We start from the raw sequence: 20403 nt of genomic DNA, 5'->3' as shown, positions 1-20403 counted from the left end.
AAATAACATAGTCATTGAAAGTGACTCAAACTTGGCAGTAGGTTGGGCATTGTCTCCTTGTGTGCGGTCTAGTTCTTTGTTGAATACCCTTAATCACATAGATTTCTTGGCATATCAAGTAAATTGTCTAGGCATTCATCATGTTTTCAGATAATCAAATGAGGAGGTTGATAAACTTGCTAAGGAAGGCTGCAATAGGGTTGAAAAATTGTGATTATGCATAGACAACCTGGTTTAATTGTCTTTGGTGATCTCTTTAGGGGCCTGGTTTCAATTGTGTGTTATCTGTTTGGCTCATGGGAGTTTCTTGCTGCTATTGTTATATGGATCCTGTGATTGTATTGCGGGTTGCAAGCTAATTCAATCTACCCTTTTCTGTGTGTGCTTCTCTTTGACAGTTTGCTATTGTTGGTTGCTGAGTTTGAAGATGTGCTCTATCCATCTTTACTTCTCGAAATTTTGTCTACGCTTTTGGGGAGTTCGTGACTTTCCCTTGGAAACCTTGAAGTGGGAGTTTGCTGCTGCTTGTTTATGTTGGTTGTTTTTCCTTTTTTTCTTTACTGTTTTGTGTTTTCCATTTTGCTGTAACTGGTTTTCTTCTTTTTTTTGTCTTGCTAGTTTCTATCTGTATTGGTACTATGGGCTTTGTCCCTTATATTTATATAATCTTTTAGTTTTTCCAAAAAAAAAAAGATATTTGTGGTTAAAAAAACACGATTTGATATGTATTTACGACTAGGGGTATTCACATATTGGATTTGACGGCTTTTGTAACATTTTTTATGGTATTATGAATTTTTAAATTCTTTTTTAGTGTCAACCGATTCAACCAGTTACCCAGTGCTCAGACCTGTGACCCATTGCTTGACCGAGTCGATCACCGGGCCGAGTTTAATAGCACTGCTACCGAGGTTGGCCTGACTTGAAGGTCGGAACTCGTATCCATAACAGTTGTCCCTTAGCTTCGGCCTCAAGCTTTCCGAGGCCGAGCTGATGTGGCAGTAAGGACTAGTATCTATAACAGTTGCCCCTCAGCTTCGGCCTCAAGCTTGTCGAGGCCGAGCTGACGTGGCGGTTGGGACTAGTATTTATAACAGGTTTAGTTTTTTTTTTCAACGGGCCAAAAAATGAAGGCTTCATGGATGATGAAAAATAGAGTAAACAAACTTTGGTGGTATCTAATCATTGAGTTTTTCTGCTTCTTGACAGTGTCGTTTGTAGGTTTTTAGTAAATTCAGTTCAATTTGGCTGATAGTTGTACAATATAACAGTTATGGCGAAGCTTTCATCAAGAGGTTTATTTCTTACAAAAATGATTTAATAAACTTGAGAAATTAGAAGCATAAAAACAAAGAATTATATATCAAAAATATAGTACTAGTGTACAAATAATATTTATACTATACATCATTATTCAATACTTCATTAAATATAATATTGTATAACTTTATATAAAAAATAAATTATATAAAGTCTTACCAAACACGGTATAAGATCAGTTTTTTTATTCGACCTAATGCTAGACTTTATATTATCAAACCTAATACTATCAAGTCTTATATAATACAAGATACTAAATGAGCCATAAAATTATTTTAGATGTATTCGGGTGTGAATTAAAAAAGAAAAACCCGAGATATTAGTTTTAGTGTTTAAATAGAAATAGATAATATACGAAAGAATGTTGATTTTTTAGTATAAAATAAGATTTTTTTTCCCATATCCATCTAAAAATAAGAAGTTTTTGAACCCCATTAATCCTTTAAGGAAAACTAAATGTTAGTTTTGTGTAAACGGCTAAGCGCACTTCAAATCCGACAACATTTTTATCTAGAGTGACTCGCCATTCTCTCACCCTAAATTTTAGTTATAAAAAAAGAAAAAAAAGAAATTTTATACTATTATGTTGGTTTATCATGTTTTCTGTTTTCCGATGTAGTAAAAAAAAATCATGTTTTCTGCCATAATAAACTTTCACAATTCATAAAAAGTGAAAACATGGTATCATTCCTTCCATTTTTAATGGGTACAGCCGTACAGGAGGTATAACCCAGTAAAATATATCCTCTCCATCCAACTTCTCTCCATCCCCTCTCCATCCAAAATCTGAGCCATTGATTTGGAATTTTAAAGGTGAGGATTAGTTCATGTTTTCTCTTTCTTTTTAAATTGATCAAAGCTTTTAAATACAATTCATTTTTTTTCTCTCTTCTTAAATTGATCCAAGCCTTTAAATTTCCAAATCAATGACTCAGATTTGGATGGAGAGAGGATGGAGAGAAGCTAGATGGAGAGGATTCAAATCCGTAAAATAAACAACCCCAAATGCACCTCACAGAGCAGCGTAGTGGTAGTCAAGCCGCATTGGCAAATTGAAGCTGAAAACGGCCTCAGAGAATCTCAATTGCTGCAATGTCTTCCTTGTTCAGATTAAAGAGATTTCCCTTTCTTGCTAACCCCACTTTTCTTCTTTCATTTCACTCCCATTTTCATTATGTACCCTCTTCCATTCACAATGTTGATGATGCTGTCTCACACTTCAACCGCTTGCTCCAAATGCATCCTACCCCTTTCATCATCGAATTTAGTATGATTTTATCTTCCCTACTGAAGATGAAGCATTACTCCACCGCTATATCCCTTTCTCACCAAATGGAACTTAAGGGAATTGCGCCAAACTTTATTACTCTCAGCATATTGATCAACTGTTACTGCCATCTAGGTCAAATCACTTTCGCATTTTCTGTATTGGCCAACATTCTCAAGAGGGGTTATCACCCAAATACAATCACCTTAAATACACTTATCAAAGGTCTCTGTCTTAAAGGCAAGGTTCGAAGAGCGCTTCGATTTCATGACGATTTGGTGGCACAGGGATTTCGGTTGGATCAATTTAGTTACGCGATCTTGATCAATGGGTTATGCAAAATGGGAGAAACAAGTGCTGCATTGGAATTGCTTAGAAGGCAATTGGTTAAGCCTGATGTGGTAATGTACACTACAATCATTGATAGCTTGTGTAAAGATAAACTTGTAAGTGATGCATATGACTTATATTCTGAAATGGTTGCCAAGAGAATTCCACCTAATGCTGTGACTTATACTTCATTGATATATGGCTTTTGCATTGTTGGTCAATTGCAACAAGCGGTTGGTTTGTTAAACGAAATGATTTTGAAACGCATGGACGTGGAAGTTCATACTTTTAATATATTGGTTGATGCTTTATGTAAGGAAGGAAATGTGAAAGAAGCAAAAAATGTGTTTGCTGTGATGATGAAAGAAGGCGTGAAACCTAATATTGTTAGTTATAGTTCTTTGATGGATGGGTATTGTCTAGTTAAGGAAGTAAACAAGGCCAAAGATATATTCAACTTAATGGTCCAAAGGGGAGTGAGTCCTGATGTTCAGAGCTACACTATCGTAATTAATGGTTTGTGTAAGATTAAAATGGTGGATGAAGCCTGGAAACTTTTAGATGAAATGCATTCCGAAAAGATAATTGCTGATACAATATGCTACAATTCTCTTATTGATGGTTTGTGCAAATTAGGGAGAATCTCTGATGCTTGGAAGCTTGTTAATGAGATGCATCATAGAGGTACACCACCTGATGTTATCACTTACAACCCTTTACTTGATGTTTTATGCAAAAGCCATAATGTTGACAAGGCAATTGCATTAATCAAGGAAATTCAAGATCAGGGTATTAAGCCAGATGTCTTTACATACACTATACTAATTGATGGACTATGCAAAGTAGGAAGACTTAAGGATGCTCAGGAGATTTTTCAGGATATTTTAATAAAAGGCTACAATGTAACTGTCCAGGCATACACAGTTATGATCAATGGGTATTGCAAAGAGGGCTTGTGTGATGAAGCATTGGCATTGATTTCAAAAATGGAAAGCAGCGGTCGTATGCCTGATGCTGTAACTTATGAAATAATTATTCGAGCTCTTTTTGAAAAAGGTGAGAATGATAAGGGAGAGAAGCTTCTTCGTGAAATGGTTGCTAGAGGTTTACTTTACAACTAGGTAAGTTTCTTTCTAGTTCCATATTAAATTATTTGAAACTTGATTTTCTCCATTCAATCTGTAATTTTTTCAATGATTGTTACACATAAGAAAGAAGATGCCCTACGACTCTCATTTTAGTTTTAATTAAATTTATGTGTTGTTATGTTCCTCTTGCTATTGCAATGATAACAATGGTCAGTTATTTTAGCCTTGACATGAGTCACATAACTATCCTTTTTCTTCTCAATCTACTGTTGATCTGCTCCCTATATGTATTTTTTTTTTCAGTTGGTGGTCATTGTCAGTTTCTCAGATAACAAACCAAGCTGAAACTGATTTGATTGTTTGGAATTCTTTACCTCTTACACTTTACTCTATTAATTATCCAAATTAATGATAGTTGAAGTGTATTTTTGTGTTGATGTTTATTTCTTGTTTGTTTGTGCTGATTTAGCTTGTTATCCTTGTGCATGAGCTGTTTTTGGCTTCTGGATCTTCTTATCACTGGTAGAAGTGATTACTTTGGGGAAGCGGTAGGGAGGGAGGTTATTTGCAATGAACATGTTTAGTTTGTCTTATTTTGGGGTTCTGTTGTGGTCGGTGCAAGTTTTATTGTCACTGTTTTGCAGATCAGCTGGAAAATAGGGAGAATGGTGGTCCTAGGTCATGACTTGTTCAGATTTGTCATATGAGCCTTACCTAACAACTTAAGGTTTTGGGATAATTGGTTGTTTGACATGGTATCAGAGTCTCTGACTAAATGGTCTAGAGTTCGATCCTTTGCCGCCCCCATTATTTAAGTGAAATTTGAGCTCATGGTAGGTGGACTTGTGCATTGTTCACGCTTCAAGCCCAAGTAGGCTCTTGTGTGAGGGCGCATTTTAGAAATATAGTATAGAACCATTCATATGGCCCTTTCCCTACAACTTAAGTTTTTGGGATAATTGGTTGTTTGACAAGATTCATGGTATCATGTGCCTTACGAAAATTTCCTTCATCAAATATCAGTGTCATTAAGCTTCTTCAAGTACTATGACTTTGAAATGGATGGTTATGGCCTGCAAACTAATTGCTAAAGATAGGTTGGTTTCTTTGGATGATCTGAGGAGTGTAAAGGCTGAGATTGAGATAATGAGTAGGCTTTCTTGGCACCCAATTGTTGTAGATCTCATGGAACGTTGAAAGAGGAAGGTTTTGTTCTTTAGTATCTTTGTGAGGCAGGAGTGCCATTTCATAGATTAGAGAAGCATGGGCAGTTTTCTGAAATTTGAGCCAGGGTTCACTTTAGGAACCTAATTTTTTGTCATGCAGATGAGGGGTTTTCATAAAGATTTGATTCTATTTGCTTCATATTATTGATAGTTGAACTTGACTTTTCTTTTGTAGTTTTGTCCTTAGGGGTTTGTGCTGTTTTCACTTGTTATTTTTGTATATGTCCTGTTTTTGGCTTCTGGGTCGTGCTGTTTTTGTAATTTTTAAGTTTATTAAGGATCATTGGTGCCTGTTCACTAGTGTGGTGCAGATTGGAGTTTGTGACATAAAAATTTATCTTTTTTTTTTTGTTTTCCATTTGAGTTTCTAGTGCAAACATCTTTGCAGAAGCAAGCTTGTCAAAGTTTCTTTTTCTGCCAGATTTTCCCCTTTGCGTTGGACATGATGTTAAACTACTATGTGAGAGTACATGAATGGTTTTAAATCTAATATGCCCCATCGCACCTGTGGTCTCCTTTCAAAGGGAAGAGTGAAAAACACATGCACATTTTTGTTTGAATCATCTGATTTGTCTTATGTGTTGAAGTTGCTAATATTTCCTTTTTCTATGACTACGGTTTATTTTGGTAGTGAACATTTTAAGAGACTGTTTTCTTGTGATCGTTTAAAATTGACATTCATAAAATAATGAATAAAAGAAATATAAGAAATGTGGATTATCCAAAAGGCTCAGATTTCATTTCTCTTGTTTAGTTATGATTATGATCATTTATAGTCCCTCATTGGAATTGCACTATAAAGATAATCAGTATTATAACTTTTGAATTATTTACTTGTGCTCTTTTTGAAAGAAAAAAAAAAGCGATAAGGCAAAGCAACTTTTCATCAAATGGTTGCTCGAAGCTTGCTGAAAGGAAAAAAGAAGATAAACAACTTTAGTGCCATATAAAATACCTGTTTCTGTCACTGTTGAACTTTTATGGTTGGTTTGCATATTTTGTATCTGCTGGGTCAGAGTAATTAAGCTTTATAATGGCCTCACTGCTTCTTATGTTTTGGATGTCTTATGTTTTTTAATTAATTTTGTACTTGATATGGTTGCCATCCTTCACCCCAGGGTAGTTTCAATATTATCTGTTGACTCTTATAATGTTCTTTCCATTTTTTGTTTATAGGGTTAGTGTCTTGATAGTTGCTTTAGTTTGGAGTTCTTGGTTTGTTTCATATGAGATGGTATATTGTCTCTTTTTTAATGAAACAAGCCCAACAAAAATTAAATAGATTGTTACAATTGATTTTATTTCCAGCATTGCTGATCCATTCTGTGATTTTATAACCAATAATAATCCCCATAATCTGGTTTTTGATTGAGCTCAATGGCGTAGGGTGACCCATAAAGCGACCTTACATGGTGGGATAAGACTTTTGTTGTTGTATTGCTGATCCATTCTGAAGTTAAATGGTTTTTATTTCTACTTACAAACAGATCCAGTCACTAAAATGCCTTCTTTATTACATACTAAAGATTTTTCTGTAACACCTGATATTTCTCTTAACAAAACTTAGTGTTTAAATCAATTTCTTTAGATCAGCTAAAACTTTCGATTGTCTCAACCAGTTGATGTTTTCATTGCTGCATGCTCCTGAGTTGTAAATTTTGGAAATTTCACTTGATGAAATATTTTTAAAATTATAAAATCAAAAGACTATTCTTCTGACAGTTTTCTGTTTAAACTTAGATGAATTTTCTAAATACAACATGACATAGAGTCTACTACTACTATCCCTATAAAAACATGATGAAAAAACCATTATTATCAAACCTAGTTTAGAGTTTTGGTGTCAACAACAGGGAACCACTGTCTTTTAAATTATGGTATTCTCTAGTTCTAATTGCAGATTACACGATCTTTCATCAGTATTTTTAATTTCTTCTCTGCATTTTTATGGCTCTTGTTGTGTTTAGAAAGGATGAAAGGTAAAACACTTCTTTTCGCCTTTGCAGTTACATTTGAATATGAAAGGAATGGTGGTGACAAGGAGAGTATATAATCAATTGGTTAGTTTAAGCTGGTTGTTACTTGTTACCACCTGGAAGAGAAGGCACTGATCTGGAATTTTTCTCAGTTTTTTGCATTTGAAATATTTTTTGTTGCAATTGTCCACTGTAACTAGAGCTTTGTTCTTTAAAATGCCCCATCATTATTATAATAATTTTAGTTCTTAGTTCCTACCATTCTCCTTCCTCTTGAATATGCTATAACTACGTGGTAAAGTGTAAAATGTTTCAATGACTTCTTTGGTTCAGATTAAGCGTTTAGGTACAGGACTATTGTCAAAATTGTATACTATGTTGGAGTTACTTTATTTTGCATAGAAGCTCAGGAGGTTCTTATCTTTTATTCGGTTGAATTTACAAATTGATATCGCAATATTATTATATTAGAAAGAGCGAATTTATCTTTAAATTGCTATAGCAATTTTCAAATTGTTGCTATAGTCATTTTTTGAATTCAAGATGTGTTTCTATGAAATATATTTATTTTCAGATATAAGCTAGTTGTGCACATCATTGCATCTTCATTTTTTCTCACTTTCATCATTGATTTTCCCCAACAATATAGTGATTGATGGAATGTGTCGAGCTGGGAAACTGAATGATGCATGAGAGCTCGTCTTCTAGCTAAATGGTTACAAATTAATGTTTATAATTATACTTATATACCATGGTCAATTTAAAAGGACTATTAGATGATACTGAAAACCTAGACTTGTGAATGTGGATGAGAATTGCCGCTGTCTTCTAAATGCACTTATCATGTCTGTGTTCAAGGATTTCTGATATATGCTTGGCATGACTTGGTTAAAGATTTGAATAAGGAAGTGCTGTGTACAAAACCTTCTCTAAAGCTCACTGCCCCGGAGGTTTTAGGTAAGTTTACTTCTTTTTCTTTTTTCCCCACCCCCACTGTCAATGACCCATTTGCTTGAGAGAGAACTGATCATTTAACTGTTGAATGAGCTTGAGCTTCTGAATGAAGGAAATCGCTTCTGGTGATGATTTCATCCGCATTGATCAACATATAAATAAATAATCCAGAGTTAGAAAGCACCAAAAGTGAAGGATCACATTTGCAAGTAGTGAACTCCAAGTGAATTAGAGCTGTTGTCAACCTTTCAAAACAGGTCCGAGGAGCCTGTTTTGTTTTAGGCCATAAAGAGCCTTATGCAACTTACAAACCATGCTCTTGTCAGTTTCACCATTGCATGTATACTTCTTCCTCAAGAATGCCATTTGAAAAGGCATTGTTGACATCCAGCTGCTGTATAGGCCATTGTTGTGTTAAAGCAAGGGTGAGAACAACCTGAACAATAATAGGTTTGGTAACTGTACTAAAAGTTTCAGTATAGTCAAACTCGTGTTGTTGATGAAACCCTTTTGCAACAAGATGAGACTTGTATTTATTGACTGATCCATCGGGAATTTCCTTAATCTTGAATTCCCACTTGCATCGATCTAATAGCCTCTCTAAGTGGAGGAAGAGAATCTAATGACCAAGTCTTGTTATTAATCAATGCATCATACTCACTTTTCATAGCTGCAACCCATTGGGGATGAGCAAGAGTCTGTTTCACAGTAGCAGGTTCTATTTGAGCATTTAAGAGTGTGGGGGTGAAGTATGGAAACAATTCCAAACTTGGACATAGTTTGCATTGGATGATTATTTAAAACAGGAACCAGGTGAGTCGAAGGGGCACAGTCCCAATATCTAGTAGGCATAGAAGCATGAGCAAGCAAAGATAAATACAATTCTACAATATGTCTATGCTTGCGTTCACATTTTGTTGATGAGTATAAGGACAAATTAGCCTGTGTGATATGCCAAAATTCTTGAGAACTCTCCCCCTCCCCCAATCTGTTTGTACGGATTTAATTTTAGTGTTTAATTGCAGCTCAAAAGAAGATTTAATCTCTTACCCTTAAATGCGAGTCATCGCCACATTACCATATTCCCTCTACGGAAGTACTGATGTTATCCATACTTGTAGCGTCGTTCGCTTCACCGTGTCAACGAGACACGCCATCTGACCTCATCGTTAGGAAGACTTTCGACACAAGGAGCTGTTATCATGGCTACACCACCCATCGACTTCGATACCATGTCAAGCAACCAATTATCCCAAAAGGTTAAGCTTTTACTTTGGGCTAATTGGTTATTTGACATGGTATCAGAGTCTCTATGACTAAGTTGTCTAGAGTTCCATCCATGCCGCCTCCAATTTTTCTAATAAAAAGTTGAATTTCAACACTTGATAGGTGGGGCTATGCATTGTCCTTACTTCAAGCCTAAAGGGCTCTTGCGTGAGAGGGCGTGTTAGAATATAATATGAAACCATTCATGTGGACTTTACCAATAGCTTAGACTTTTGAGATAATTGGTTACTTGACAAAGGTAGAAAGAGCTTCGGACTTCGATTTTAAAAGATAAATTCATGTATATCATCCACAAAGGTGATATAATACAAATAGCCAATAGATTTTAGGGAAGGTCCCCACAAGTAACTATAAACCAACTCTAAATACACAGTAGTAGAGGGGTGAGAAGGAAGACGATGGGCTTTAACTTGCACACAAGCCTTACAACACTCAACTTCAATTTTATTTGATATGGGTATTTACATAAATGTAGAGCCCTTTTAAGTACATCAAGATTTGGATGTCCTAATCTAGAATACCATACATTGGCAGTACAATTAGATGAATTTGATATATAGTAAAAATAGAAGGTCTTGCATTGGTGTGGCTTAGCCTCAAGTCAGAGAACTTGTAAAGGCCATCCGATCCCACTTTGCCTTGGAGCAAGACTCCATTGGTGTCCTGAGATTTTACAAGGCCCAAATGAGGATGAAGCTCAAAGAAGACCCTATTATCCTTTTCAAACTTACTAACACTAATAAGATTGTTAGTAATTGAGGGAACATATAGTAGGTTTTTGAGAATGAGATTAGTGTTTGGTTTAGAGAAAGGAAGTAGAAAGGAGGAACCAATACTATTGGTAGACAGGCCCTGTCCATTTCCCACAAAGGGATGGTTTGGGTCTTCAAAAGAATTCATCTTCTGTAAATTCTTAGGTAGCGTTTGGTGACAGAACATATCAGGATAAAATATAGAACTACGGAATAGGACATAACAAGATGGTACATGAAAATTATGTTTTGTGTGTTGTGTTAGGTAACTCTAAGTCATTAGAACAAAACCATAATTTTAATTACGTATATATCCCTGATAAGATAATTAAGACTGTGTTTGTTTCAAATGAAAAAAGTGATTTTTCTAAATAAAAGCTGAAACAAATGCACTCTAAAGTAGCTTTTGCAAATAATATGCTTTCAGCTTATTTTAAAATAATGATTTTTTTGATATAAGATAAAAATAAATAAAAACACCCTGAATATTAATAGTGTTCAAACCTTTTCTATTTAGATGACATACACAAAAGAATGTACACCCCCAACCCCAACCCCAATGCGCCGAATTAGCCGTTCACAGACAGAGCAGCGTGGTAGTCAAGCCTAGCACTTTTGGAATGATGCTCGGTGTTGTTGGTGTGGTGAGCAGAGCACATCACATATCAACGAAAATTGCTGCAATGTCATCATCGTCATTGTTTAGATTAACGAGGTTTCCCATTCTTTCTAACCCCACTTTTCTTCCATCCTTTCACTCTGTACCTCATTCCTTTCACAATGTTGATGATGCTGTCTCCTTCTTCAACCGCATGCTCCAAATGCATCCTACCCCTTCCATCATCGAATTTAGTATGATTTTAACTTCCCTAGTCAAGATGAAGCATTACTCCACCGCCATTTCACTTTCTCACCAAATGGAACTTAAGGGAATTAGGCCTGACATTGTCACTTCCAGCATCTTGATCAATTGTTACTGCCACTTAGGTCAACTTACTTCAGCTTTTTCTGTAATGGGAAACATTCTCAAGAGAGGTTATCAGCCAAACACTATCATCTTGAATACACTTATGAAAGGTCTCTGTCTTAAAGGCATGGTTCAAAGAGCCATGGAATTTCATGATGATGTGGTGGCACAGGGATTTCGGTTGGATGAAGTTAGTTACGCGACGTTGATCAATGGGTTATGCAAAACGGGAGACACAAGAGCGGCGCTGCGGTTACTGAGACAGATTGAACGGCCTAATGTGATAATGTACAGCACAATCATTGATAGTTTGTGTAAAGTTAAACTTGTAAGTGATGCATATGACTTATATTCTGAAATGGTTGCCAGGAGAATTCCACCTATTGCTGTCACTTATAATGCATTGATAAATGGCTTTTGCATTGTTGGTCGATTTCAACAAGCGGTTGGTTTGTTAAACGAAATGGTGTTGCAATGTATTGACGCGGAAGTTCGTACTTTTAATATATTGGTTGAGGCTTTATGTAAGGAAGGAAATGTGAAAGAAGCAAAAAATGTGTTTGCTGTGATGGTGAAACAAGGTCTGGAACCTAATATTGTTAGTTATAGTTCTCTCAGGATGGGTACTGTCTTGTTAAGGAAGTAAACAAGGCCAAAGATATATTCAACTTCATGGTCCAAAGGGGAGTGACGCATGATGTTCAGAGCTATACTATCATAATTAATGGTTTGTGTAAGATTAAAATGGTGGATGAAGCTTGGAGTCTTTTAAATGAAATGCATTCCAAAAAGATAATTGCTGATACAATATGCTACAATTCTCTTATTGATGGTTTGTGCAAATTAGGAAGATCCTTTGATGCCTGGAAGCTTGTTAATGAGATGAATCATAGAGGTATACCACCTAATGTTATCACTTACAACCCTTTACTGGATGTTTTATGAAAAAGCCATCATGTTGACAGGGCAATTGCTTTAATCAAGAAAATTGAAGAACAGGGTATTCAGCCTAATATGTACACATACACTGTACTTATGGATGGACTATGCAAAGTAGGCAGACTTAAGGATGCTCAGGAGATTTTTCAGGATATTTTGATTAAAGGCTACAATTTAAATGTCCGGACATATTCAGTTATGATTAATGGGTATTGTAAAGAGGGTTTGTTTGATGAAGCATTGATATTGATGTCAAAAATGGAAAGCAGCGGTTGTATTCCTGATGCTGTAACTTATGGAATAATTATTCGTGCTTTGTTTAAAAAAGGTGAGAATGAGAAGGCAGAGAAGCTTCTTCGTGAAATGGTTGCTAGAAGTCTACATTAAGAGTACAACTAGGTAAGTTGCTTTCTAGTTCCATATTAAATCATTAGAAACTTGATTTTGACCATCCAATCTTTAATTTTTGAATGATTGTTACAGATAAAAAATAAGATGCACTACAACTCTCATTTTAGTTCTAATTAAATTCATTTGTTGTTATGCTCCTTTTTCTCTTGCAATAATAACAATGTTCAGTTATTTTAGCCTTGACCTAACTAATCTTTTTCATTCCAATTTATTGTTGACTTGCTCCATATACTTGTTCTTTTTTCAGTCAGTGCTCATTGTTAATTTTTCAGATAACAAAACAAGCTGAAACTGATTTGATTATTTGGAATACTTTACTCTATTAATTATCAAAATTAATGATAGCTGAATTTGATTTTTCTGTTGCTGTTTATTTCTTGTTTGTTTGGCTTCTGGATCTTCTTATCACTGTTAGAAGTGATTACTTTAGGAGAGGGGTGTGGAGGGGGATTATTTGCAATCAACATGTTTAGTTTGTCTTATTTTGGGTATTGTGCTGTGGTTGGTGCAAGTCTTATTGTTACTGTTTTGCAGATCAGATGATTTGGAAAAAACGGAGGATGGTGGTCCTAGGTCCTGACTTGTTCAGATTCATGGTATCGTGTGCCTTACGACAAGTTCCTTCTTCAAATATCAGTGTCATTAAGCTTCTTCAAATACTATGACTCTGAAATGGATGGTTATGGCCAGCAAATCAATTTCTAAAGATAGGTTGGTTCCTTTGGATGATCTGAGGAGTGTAAAAGCTGAGATTGAGATATTAACTAGGCAATCTCGTGAAAGTTTTAAACTGGATGATTTTGTTCTTTCGATGATGGATCTTTGTGTGGGAAGGGAGCCATATCATAGATTAGAGAAGCATGGCCAGTTTTCTGAAATTTGAGCCAGGGTTCTCTTTAGGCACCTAATGCAGGTGCGTTTGTACTATCATGAAAATGAGGGTTTTTCATAAAGATTTGAATCTAATTACTCCTAAATGTTCATGGTTGAACTTGGCATTTCTTTTGTTGTTTATTTCTTATGACTTTGTGCTGTTTTCACTTGTTATCCTTATTTGTATGCTGTTTTTGTCATTTTAAAATTTGTTGAGGCTCATTGTTGTGTAGCGTGGTTCAGGTTGGAGTCGGTTGCATAAAAGTTGATTTTTGTTGTGTTTTCCAGTTAGGTTTAGTTTACTAGATTTGGTGACAGTTTAATGATACGCCTGATGGAGAAGTTGTATTGTGCTAAATGCTTACTATCACATTTTCCTCCTCCTCCTTGTCACATTTTCCTCCTCCTCCTTCCTCTTAATCTTAATGGGCTCAAAGGTGTGGAAGTGCTTGATAGAACCATGGTTGAGTTTGTACAAGGTATTAACCTAAGTTTTGTTGAACTGGTTTATTCTCTGCTGCCTCTGAAGCACGGACACGCCTGGGAAGGGGAGTATCCAGGTGTTGCACACACGTCCGACACCGAAACGTGTTGAAAGTGTTCAATTACAAAATTATTTTTTTCAGCTCAGACACAACTTGGACACAGCTTGAACACTAAGCCCACACTCGTTCATGGCTAGACACACAAAGTGTGAGTTATGTGTTCTTGGGAGTTTTGTGTTTTGTTCCATCTAGTTTCTGTTATATCTCTACTAGTAATTTTAATTCCTATCAATTTCATTCCTGTAGAATCTGCTACAATTATCTTAATGAAGTTACAGTACTCTTGTAATATTTGTATATAAACTTGGTGTTACTTTATTTTGCGTAGAAGCAGACATAATTTCTTATCTTTTATTAGCAGATTGTCTTCTCAAATTGTTACAACATATTTTCTTAAAATTAGAAAGAACCAACTTGCCCACCTCATATGATTCCATCAGCTTTTTCACTTCTCCTGTAAGGTAGCGTTTTGGGCTTGACTCTTGTCTCTTGCTTACTGATTACACATGCAGTAGCTTTACTGGTATTAGGAAAATTATCATATATTTTAACGGAACAGCTTTAGTATGAGGGCGATGCATTGGGGAAGTGGTAGAACTGTAGAAGTAGAGAAAGGAAATATGGGATTTGTGTTACATTGATACTCTCTTAACTATGATTTTCTTCCGTGTTTATCAATTTCTCCATTGTACCTAATGTTACAAATTACAATACAATAATAGCAATTGTAGCTGCTATGAGCATTAATCAGGCCACTTCAGGACATGGTTTAAGTATTAGATTTTATGAGGTGAGAAAATGAGAGACAGTAAGGGAAAATGAATATTTTTTAAGAGTGAACTACAGAAGTATCTGATCCGAGTAAGCAGAGATTGATACTTTTAGAGAGACTTAAGATGAGATTTAACTCATTTATTATAACTGATAACAGAATCAGTTATACCTGTCAGTCACTGCAGGTTATTATACAATGCAGTCAACTTACAGCTAGCCACACTCACGACCTGATTGTACGAGAAGAAACTACACAGTAATATAATATACTCTCTAATATCAACTAGCCAACTAAAACCAAACTTTGATAAACTTTGTGTTATTTAGAAGATAGTACTTTTCTGGAGCCATTTATGCATAAAAGAAACTCAGAAGCATAGAAGTTTAAGGCTGGTTGAATATTTTTAGAAATTTGAACATAAGAAATTATGTTATGTTACTTAGTAACCTGCACTAGTAGTTAATAATTAAATATTGACCTTATAGCTTACTGGATATTGGAATTCTCAAGATTTCTTGTTCTACTCATAATTAAAATCGCCTGAATGGAACACAAGTCCAGGAACTACGTTTCTTATACCAGATTCTGTGACGAGGATTACCAAAATAGTATCTTATAAATAGCCTTTTACAGTAAGTTTCAAAAAAAAAATAGTGAAACTTTGTTGGAAAAACTGGCCTACAACTTCACCGTTTTAACCTGCATTAACTAAGTTATGTGAAAAATAGCTGAGATGTGTTTTTTCAGCTTTAAATAGCTGTGAAAGTTGCACCTTCATTAACTCTCATTTTGATCATTGCTTTTTCCCAATGATATCTCCCTTTCATGACAAGGAAACTTCCCTATCTCATTCTCTGCTGTTCTACTTACTTTTGCATTGATGTTTACAGCAGTATTGTGATTGGTGGAATGTGTAATGCTTGAAAACTGAATGAAGCTTAAGAATTTTTGTATTGTATTGTAACCTAACAAAGGAGATAGTGCATTGCCTGAGTGCATGCAGAAGTTTGTTTGAGTTATATATCACATAATACATTACCAGATGAGTGTGGAACTGAAGAGGGAACCTGCTAAGTTTCTTGACAAAAGATTGTTGTAGTAAAGAAATAAGCCTTTCAGCGAACTACTGGTTCAGCGGGAAAGAAAGCAGCTACATGGGTAGTTCTGTATGAGATGGAGAAGAAGTTCGCTTCATTTTCAATAATAATTCACCCTTAAGCACAAGGGTATGGTTATGGGGATCTTCGTTGTACTAGAATTTGTTAGGGACATTTAGGGACTGGAGGTCCATTTAGTGTTAGTGGTTATGGTTGGCAATTGGTATCATTAAATCACTTCCACCATTAGAAGAAACCTTATCCTCAAGGTTGGATTTATAGGATATTGTTGTTGAAGTATGACTTTGTCTTCCCAAGTAGCATCTAAGAGTTCTAATCCTTTCTACTTAACCAAGAAATGATTTACTGGTTTTCCTCCTTTTATAAATTTTCTATGCTAAAAATAGCAACTTTTTCAAATAGGGTCAATTTCTATGGCCATGAGTGGTAGTGGAATGTGCATTTGCTCATCATCTCCTTCAAATAGTGCAAGTTCAGTTTATGGTTCTTTCGTAATTTCACTTTCAAATAGTGCAAGTTCAGTTCAAAATTTTCTTTTGAACGAAGTTCAGTTCAATTTTAAAAGTATTCGTTTGGATTTTTGTTGAAGTCAAGGTGAATTCACGTTGAAGATATATTAAAATCACGCTTTTTTTATCCACATTAAACTTAACGTGACAAATTATAAATCATCCGATAGGGCATTAAGATATGTGAACTACGTGTCTATCAGCTCTAACATCAAACCAAACATGCACTAAACACTGAATCAATCACCCGGAATTGTACACCAAACTGAATCAGAGTTAGGCGGAGGAAATCCCAGCTGAAGTTGTCATATTCTTTATCCAAATCTATTTAAAAGTGCATAGCCTCCTGGGCTATAATTATATTCTCTGTTGAACACCTCCCTGGAATAAAGCTATCCTGCATAGGACCAATTAAATCATCAAGGAAAGGTCGAAGCCGCCAACCAAAACTCTAGTCAGGATCTTATAAAGAACACTACACAAGCTCATGGGTATAAATTCTTTTAGTCTAGTTGGAACATCAACTTTAGGAATCAGGACTATTAATGTGTCTATCATGCCAAGATTTTAATACCCTCTAGAAAACGCTTCGGCCATAGTTCTCCATACCTCATCACCTGCCACATACCAATATTTTTTAAAGAAGTACGGCTGGAACCCATCAGAACCATAAGCTTTAAAAGACTTCATACCAAACACAGTCCTTCGAACCTCCTCTTTCGTCACTGGCCTATCATGGATGTATGTGACATTAGAGTAAGAATTAAAAAAAAAAGACAAAAATTACCAAAAGATTAAAATAATATAATGATAACAATTTTAATTTATTTTATTTTATAAATAATAGAAATTTAATTAAAAATAAAATTTTAAAATAATTTAGTACAGTTATTTAATTTAAATTATAATTTTTTATATCAAATCCAATCTAATCTAATCTAATTGGATGACCTTGTTGTTGGTTTTAAATAAATAGTTCTAGGGTAGTTGTGTGAGTCAGCTTGGGAGAAACCAACATACCCTAATCAAGTGATTACTCGAGGAATGGATTATGTTCCTTAATGCAAGTTCCTAGACCACTTTGTAAAGCTCTTATGATTACTATCGAGAGATTAGTGACAAAGTAGGTCGAACTAACTAAGGGAACAATTAAAATGGATGAATAAAAGACTTAAATGGCTGGAAATAAATGATAGAAAGCAAAATAAAAAGAGCGTAGGAATGGTAAAGAGTTGAAAGCTTTAATTAATAAATGGTTGAAAGGATTGAACACTTAACCATCGACCCACGTTCTGCTTCTTGTAAGTGTCGGTGAATTATGGGTGCTAGTGTTCTATCTCTCCTAGTTAGCGTGTAAACTTTGATCAAGACATTCTTTCCAATTCCGACCGGTTCATTTAGTGCGAAACCACTATTTTTATCATTAAAGAACTTAACTCATAGTTATTACGCACGTGAGAATGTTCTAGGTTCCCAAGGGTAGCTTATTTCTTTATGCTCAAGTCTCTGAATTTGTCCACAAAAATTTATATAGATATATTCCCTCTTTTAATCCATCGCTTCAGCACAATGTACCAACTACTAACCTTCCTTTCTCGGATACTCTCCAAAGGCAAGTCCCTATGCTACGACTAATTTGTCCAGCTGTCCAAAGTAGTTGTTACGATTTTTTTAAGTGTCAATGCGTGAAAATTATATTAACGGTCCGCTGCCGATTTTATGGCTCGGAATGCTTCCTCTTTGTCGGACACGGCTTGGTTGGAGGAAGGTCCTCCCGACTTGCAAGAATTTCTAGACCGTGATGTAATGGCTTCTATGCCAATTTGATTTCAATGAAAGCCTTTTAAGTTCAAAAAAAAATATCACCAATTTTTTCTACCTATATTTCTTTTCCATTAAATCATTTATCCTACCACATATTATGATAGCACTTTTTTAAATCCACATTAAGATAACAATAAAAAAAAATCCACAATAAGATAACATTTTTTTTAGGATAGCTCAAGTGGTAGGAGCTGTGGGACATATGAGTTGGGTAGGAGAGGTTCAATGATCGATTTCTGGCGGGTGCAATTTATCTTTCCGATGTACAAAAAAATAACATTAAACTTTAAAAAATGGGTGTGCAATTGGTGTGAAGATGATATTAAATGAAGAATTTTGTTAAAAAAAAAATTAAATGAAGAAAAGCTAAAATTCACGCTACTCCGTATAAAAATAAAAATAAAAATGATTTATAAAAGAAAAGGGTCAGCGTGACCTAACTCTGTAACTGGCGTTCCTCTCCGCCGCTGCTTGCTTCCCGACCCCGTGAATCTTACAATGTCGTCGTCGTTGTGGCGGTTCTCGTTTCTTTCTAATCTCACTGTTCTTCGTTCCTATCACTCTCAACCCCATTCCTTTCACAATGTTGATGATGTTGTCTCCTTCTTCAACCGCTTACTCCAAATGCATCATACCCCACCCATTTTCGAATTCGGTAAGATTTTAACTTCCCTCGTGAAGACCAAGCATTACTCCACCGCTATATCACTTTCTCGCCAAATGGAGATCACTGGAATTACGCCCAGCCTTGTTACTCTCAACATCCTCATCAATTGCCACTGCTACCTAGGTCAAACCACTTCCGCATTTTCTGTATTTGCCAACATTCTCAAGCGAGGTTATCACCCAGATACCTTCACCTTCACTACTCTTATCAAAGGTCTCTGTCTTCACGGCAATGTTCACAGAGCTCTGCAATTTCATGATGTCGTGCTGGCCCAGGGGTTTCGGTTGAATCAAGTCAGTTACGGGACCTTGATCAATGGGCTATGTAAAATGGGTGAAACAAGTGCTGCTTTGGAGTTGCTTAGGCGGATTCAAGGGCGAGGGATTAAACCTAATGTCGTAATGTACAACACCATCATCGATAGCCAGTGTAAAGATAAACTTGTAAGTCATGCTTGCAATTTATATTCTGAAATCATTGTCAAGGGAATATCTCCTGATGTTTTCACTTACAATGCTTTAATATATGGCTTTTGCATTGTTGGTCAATTGAAACAAGCAATTCGTTTATTAGATGAAATGATGAAGAAAAACATCGACCCCAATGTGTATACTTTTAGTATATTGGTCGATGCTTTGTGCAAGGAAGGGAATGTGAGAGAAGCTAAAAGTGTGTTAGCTATGATGATGAAACTAGGTGTGAAACTTGATGTTGTTACTTATAATTCTTTGATGGATGGATATTGCTTAGTTAATGAAGTGAATAAAGCCCAAGATGTATTCAATGCTATGGCTCGGAGGGGAGTGACTCCTAATGTTCGGAGCTACAATATCATGATCAACGGATTATGTAAGATTAAAATGGTGGATGAAGCCTTGAATCTCCTTGCAGAAATGGATTGCAAAAAGATTATTCCTAATACAGTAACCTACAGTTCTCTTATTGATGGTTTATGCAAAACGGGGAGAGCCTCTCATGCTTGGGAGCTTCTTGAAGAGATGCATGTGAAAGGACAACCGGCCAATATATTCACTTACAATTCTTTATTGGACGCTTTATGCAAAAGCCATCACGTTGACAAGGCAATTGCACTTATCAAGAAAATTAAAGATCAGGGTATTCAGCCGGATGTGCTCACATACACAATACTCATAGATGGACTATGTAAAGAAGGAAGACTCAAAGATGCACAAGAGGTTTTTCTGGATCTTGTGATTAAAGGCTATCATCTAACTGTCTATACATATACTGTTATGATCAATGGGCTTTGTAAAGAAGGCTTGTTTGATGAAGCGTTGGCCTTGCTGTCAAAAATGGAAAATGAGGGATGTACTCCTAATGCTATAACTTTTGAAACTATTATTCATTCACTCTTTGAAAATGGTGAGAATGACAAGGCTGAGAAACTTCTTCGTGAAATGATTGATAGAGGTCTACTGGAAAAATTATAGATACACACGGAGAAGGAGACGTACATTTTGATTAGTTTGAGGTTTTTATCAGGTTCCAGATTACTCACTACCTGGAGACGCAGGACCAGGGCATGGTATATCGGTGTTAAAGATAGTGAAACAT

The 20403-nt window shown here is 35.6% G+C and overlaps 4 protein-coding genes across 5 annotated transcripts; all 4 read left to right on the top strand.

Moving 5' to 3' along the window:
* Positions 1-2298: 2298 nt before the first annotated feature.
* LOC130728813 (putative pentatricopeptide repeat-containing protein At1g12700, mitochondrial) lies at positions 2299-9627 on the top strand. Of its 2 annotated transcripts, none has more exons than XM_057580385.1 (2): positions 2299-4038; positions 8066-9627. In XM_057580385.1, exon 1 carries the CDS (start codon positions 2413-2415, stop codon positions 4036-4038), a length of 1626 nt encoding a protein of 541 aa, XP_057436368.1. In that variant the 5' UTR covers positions 2299-2412; the 3' UTR covers positions 8066-9627. The 2 variants fall into 2 exon arrangements, with proteins under 2 accessions (XP_057436368.1, XP_057436369.1); XM_057580386.1 differs by lacking the exon at positions 8066-9627 and adding an exon at positions 7238-8059.
* A 1070-nt stretch (positions 9628-10697) lies between these two features.
* Positions 10698-11946, top strand: LOC130728816 (putative pentatricopeptide repeat-containing protein At1g12700, mitochondrial). The gene has a single exon (XM_057580389.1). The coding sequence runs from the start codon at positions 10821-10823 to the stop codon at positions 11811-11813; it is 993 nt and encodes a 330-aa protein (XP_057436372.1). The 5' UTR covers positions 10698-10820; the 3' UTR covers positions 11814-11946.
* LOC130717377 (pentatricopeptide repeat-containing protein At5g39710-like) lies at positions 11912-12493 on the top strand. Its single transcript, XM_057567592.1, has 2 exons — positions 11912-12062; positions 12162-12493. The coding sequence occupies exons 1-2, from the start codon at positions 11912-11914 to the stop codon at positions 12491-12493; spliced, it is 483 nt and encodes a 160-aa protein (XP_057423575.1).
* A 6100-nt stretch (positions 12494-18593) lies between these two features.
* Positions 18594-20283, top strand: LOC130728814 (pentatricopeptide repeat-containing protein At1g12300, mitochondrial-like). Its single transcript, XM_057580387.1, has 2 exons — positions 18594-19524; positions 19579-20283. The coding sequence occupies exons 1-2, from the start codon at positions 18660-18662 to the stop codon at positions 20277-20279; spliced, it is 1566 nt and encodes a 521-aa protein (XP_057436370.1). The 5' UTR covers positions 18594-18659; the 3' UTR covers positions 20280-20283.
* Positions 20284-20403: the final 120 nt, after the last annotated feature.

This window comes from Lotus japonicus, chromosome 1 (genome assembly GCF_012489685.1).
Source record: "Lotus japonicus ecotype B-129 chromosome 1, LjGifu_v1.2".
NCBI lineage: Eukaryota > Viridiplantae > Streptophyta > Magnoliopsida > Fabales > Fabaceae > Lotus > Lotus japonicus.
The sequence above is the reverse complement of the archived record's forward strand: the minus strand, read 5'-3'. Positions and strand labels throughout refer to the sequence as shown.

Bases quoted from the DNA above. Each gene is read 5' to 3' on its own strand.
- LOC130728816 (XM_057580389.1), top strand. From the start codon at position 10,821: ATGATGCTCGGTGTTGTTGGTGTGGTGAGCAGAGCACATCACATATCA.
- LOC130728814 (XM_057580387.1), top strand. From the start codon at position 18,660: ATGTCGTCGTCGTTGTGGCGGTTCTCGTTTCTTTCTAATCTCACTGTT. The intron at 19,525-19,578 runs GTGTGAAACTTG...GATATTGCTTAG, and splicing joins AGCTATGATGATGAAACTAG to TTAATGAAGTGAATAAAGCC.
- LOC130717377 (XM_057567592.1), top strand. From the start codon at position 11,912: ATGGTGGATGAAGCTTGGAGTCTTTTAAATGAAATGCATTCCAAAAAG. The intron at 12,063-12,161 runs GTATACCACCTA...AGAAAATTGAAG, and splicing joins TAATGAGATGAATCATAGAG to AACAGGGTATTCAGCCTAAT.
- LOC130728813 (XM_057580385.1), top strand. From the start codon at position 2,413: ATGTCTTCCTTGTTCAGATTAAAGAGATTTCCCTTTCTTGCTAACCCC.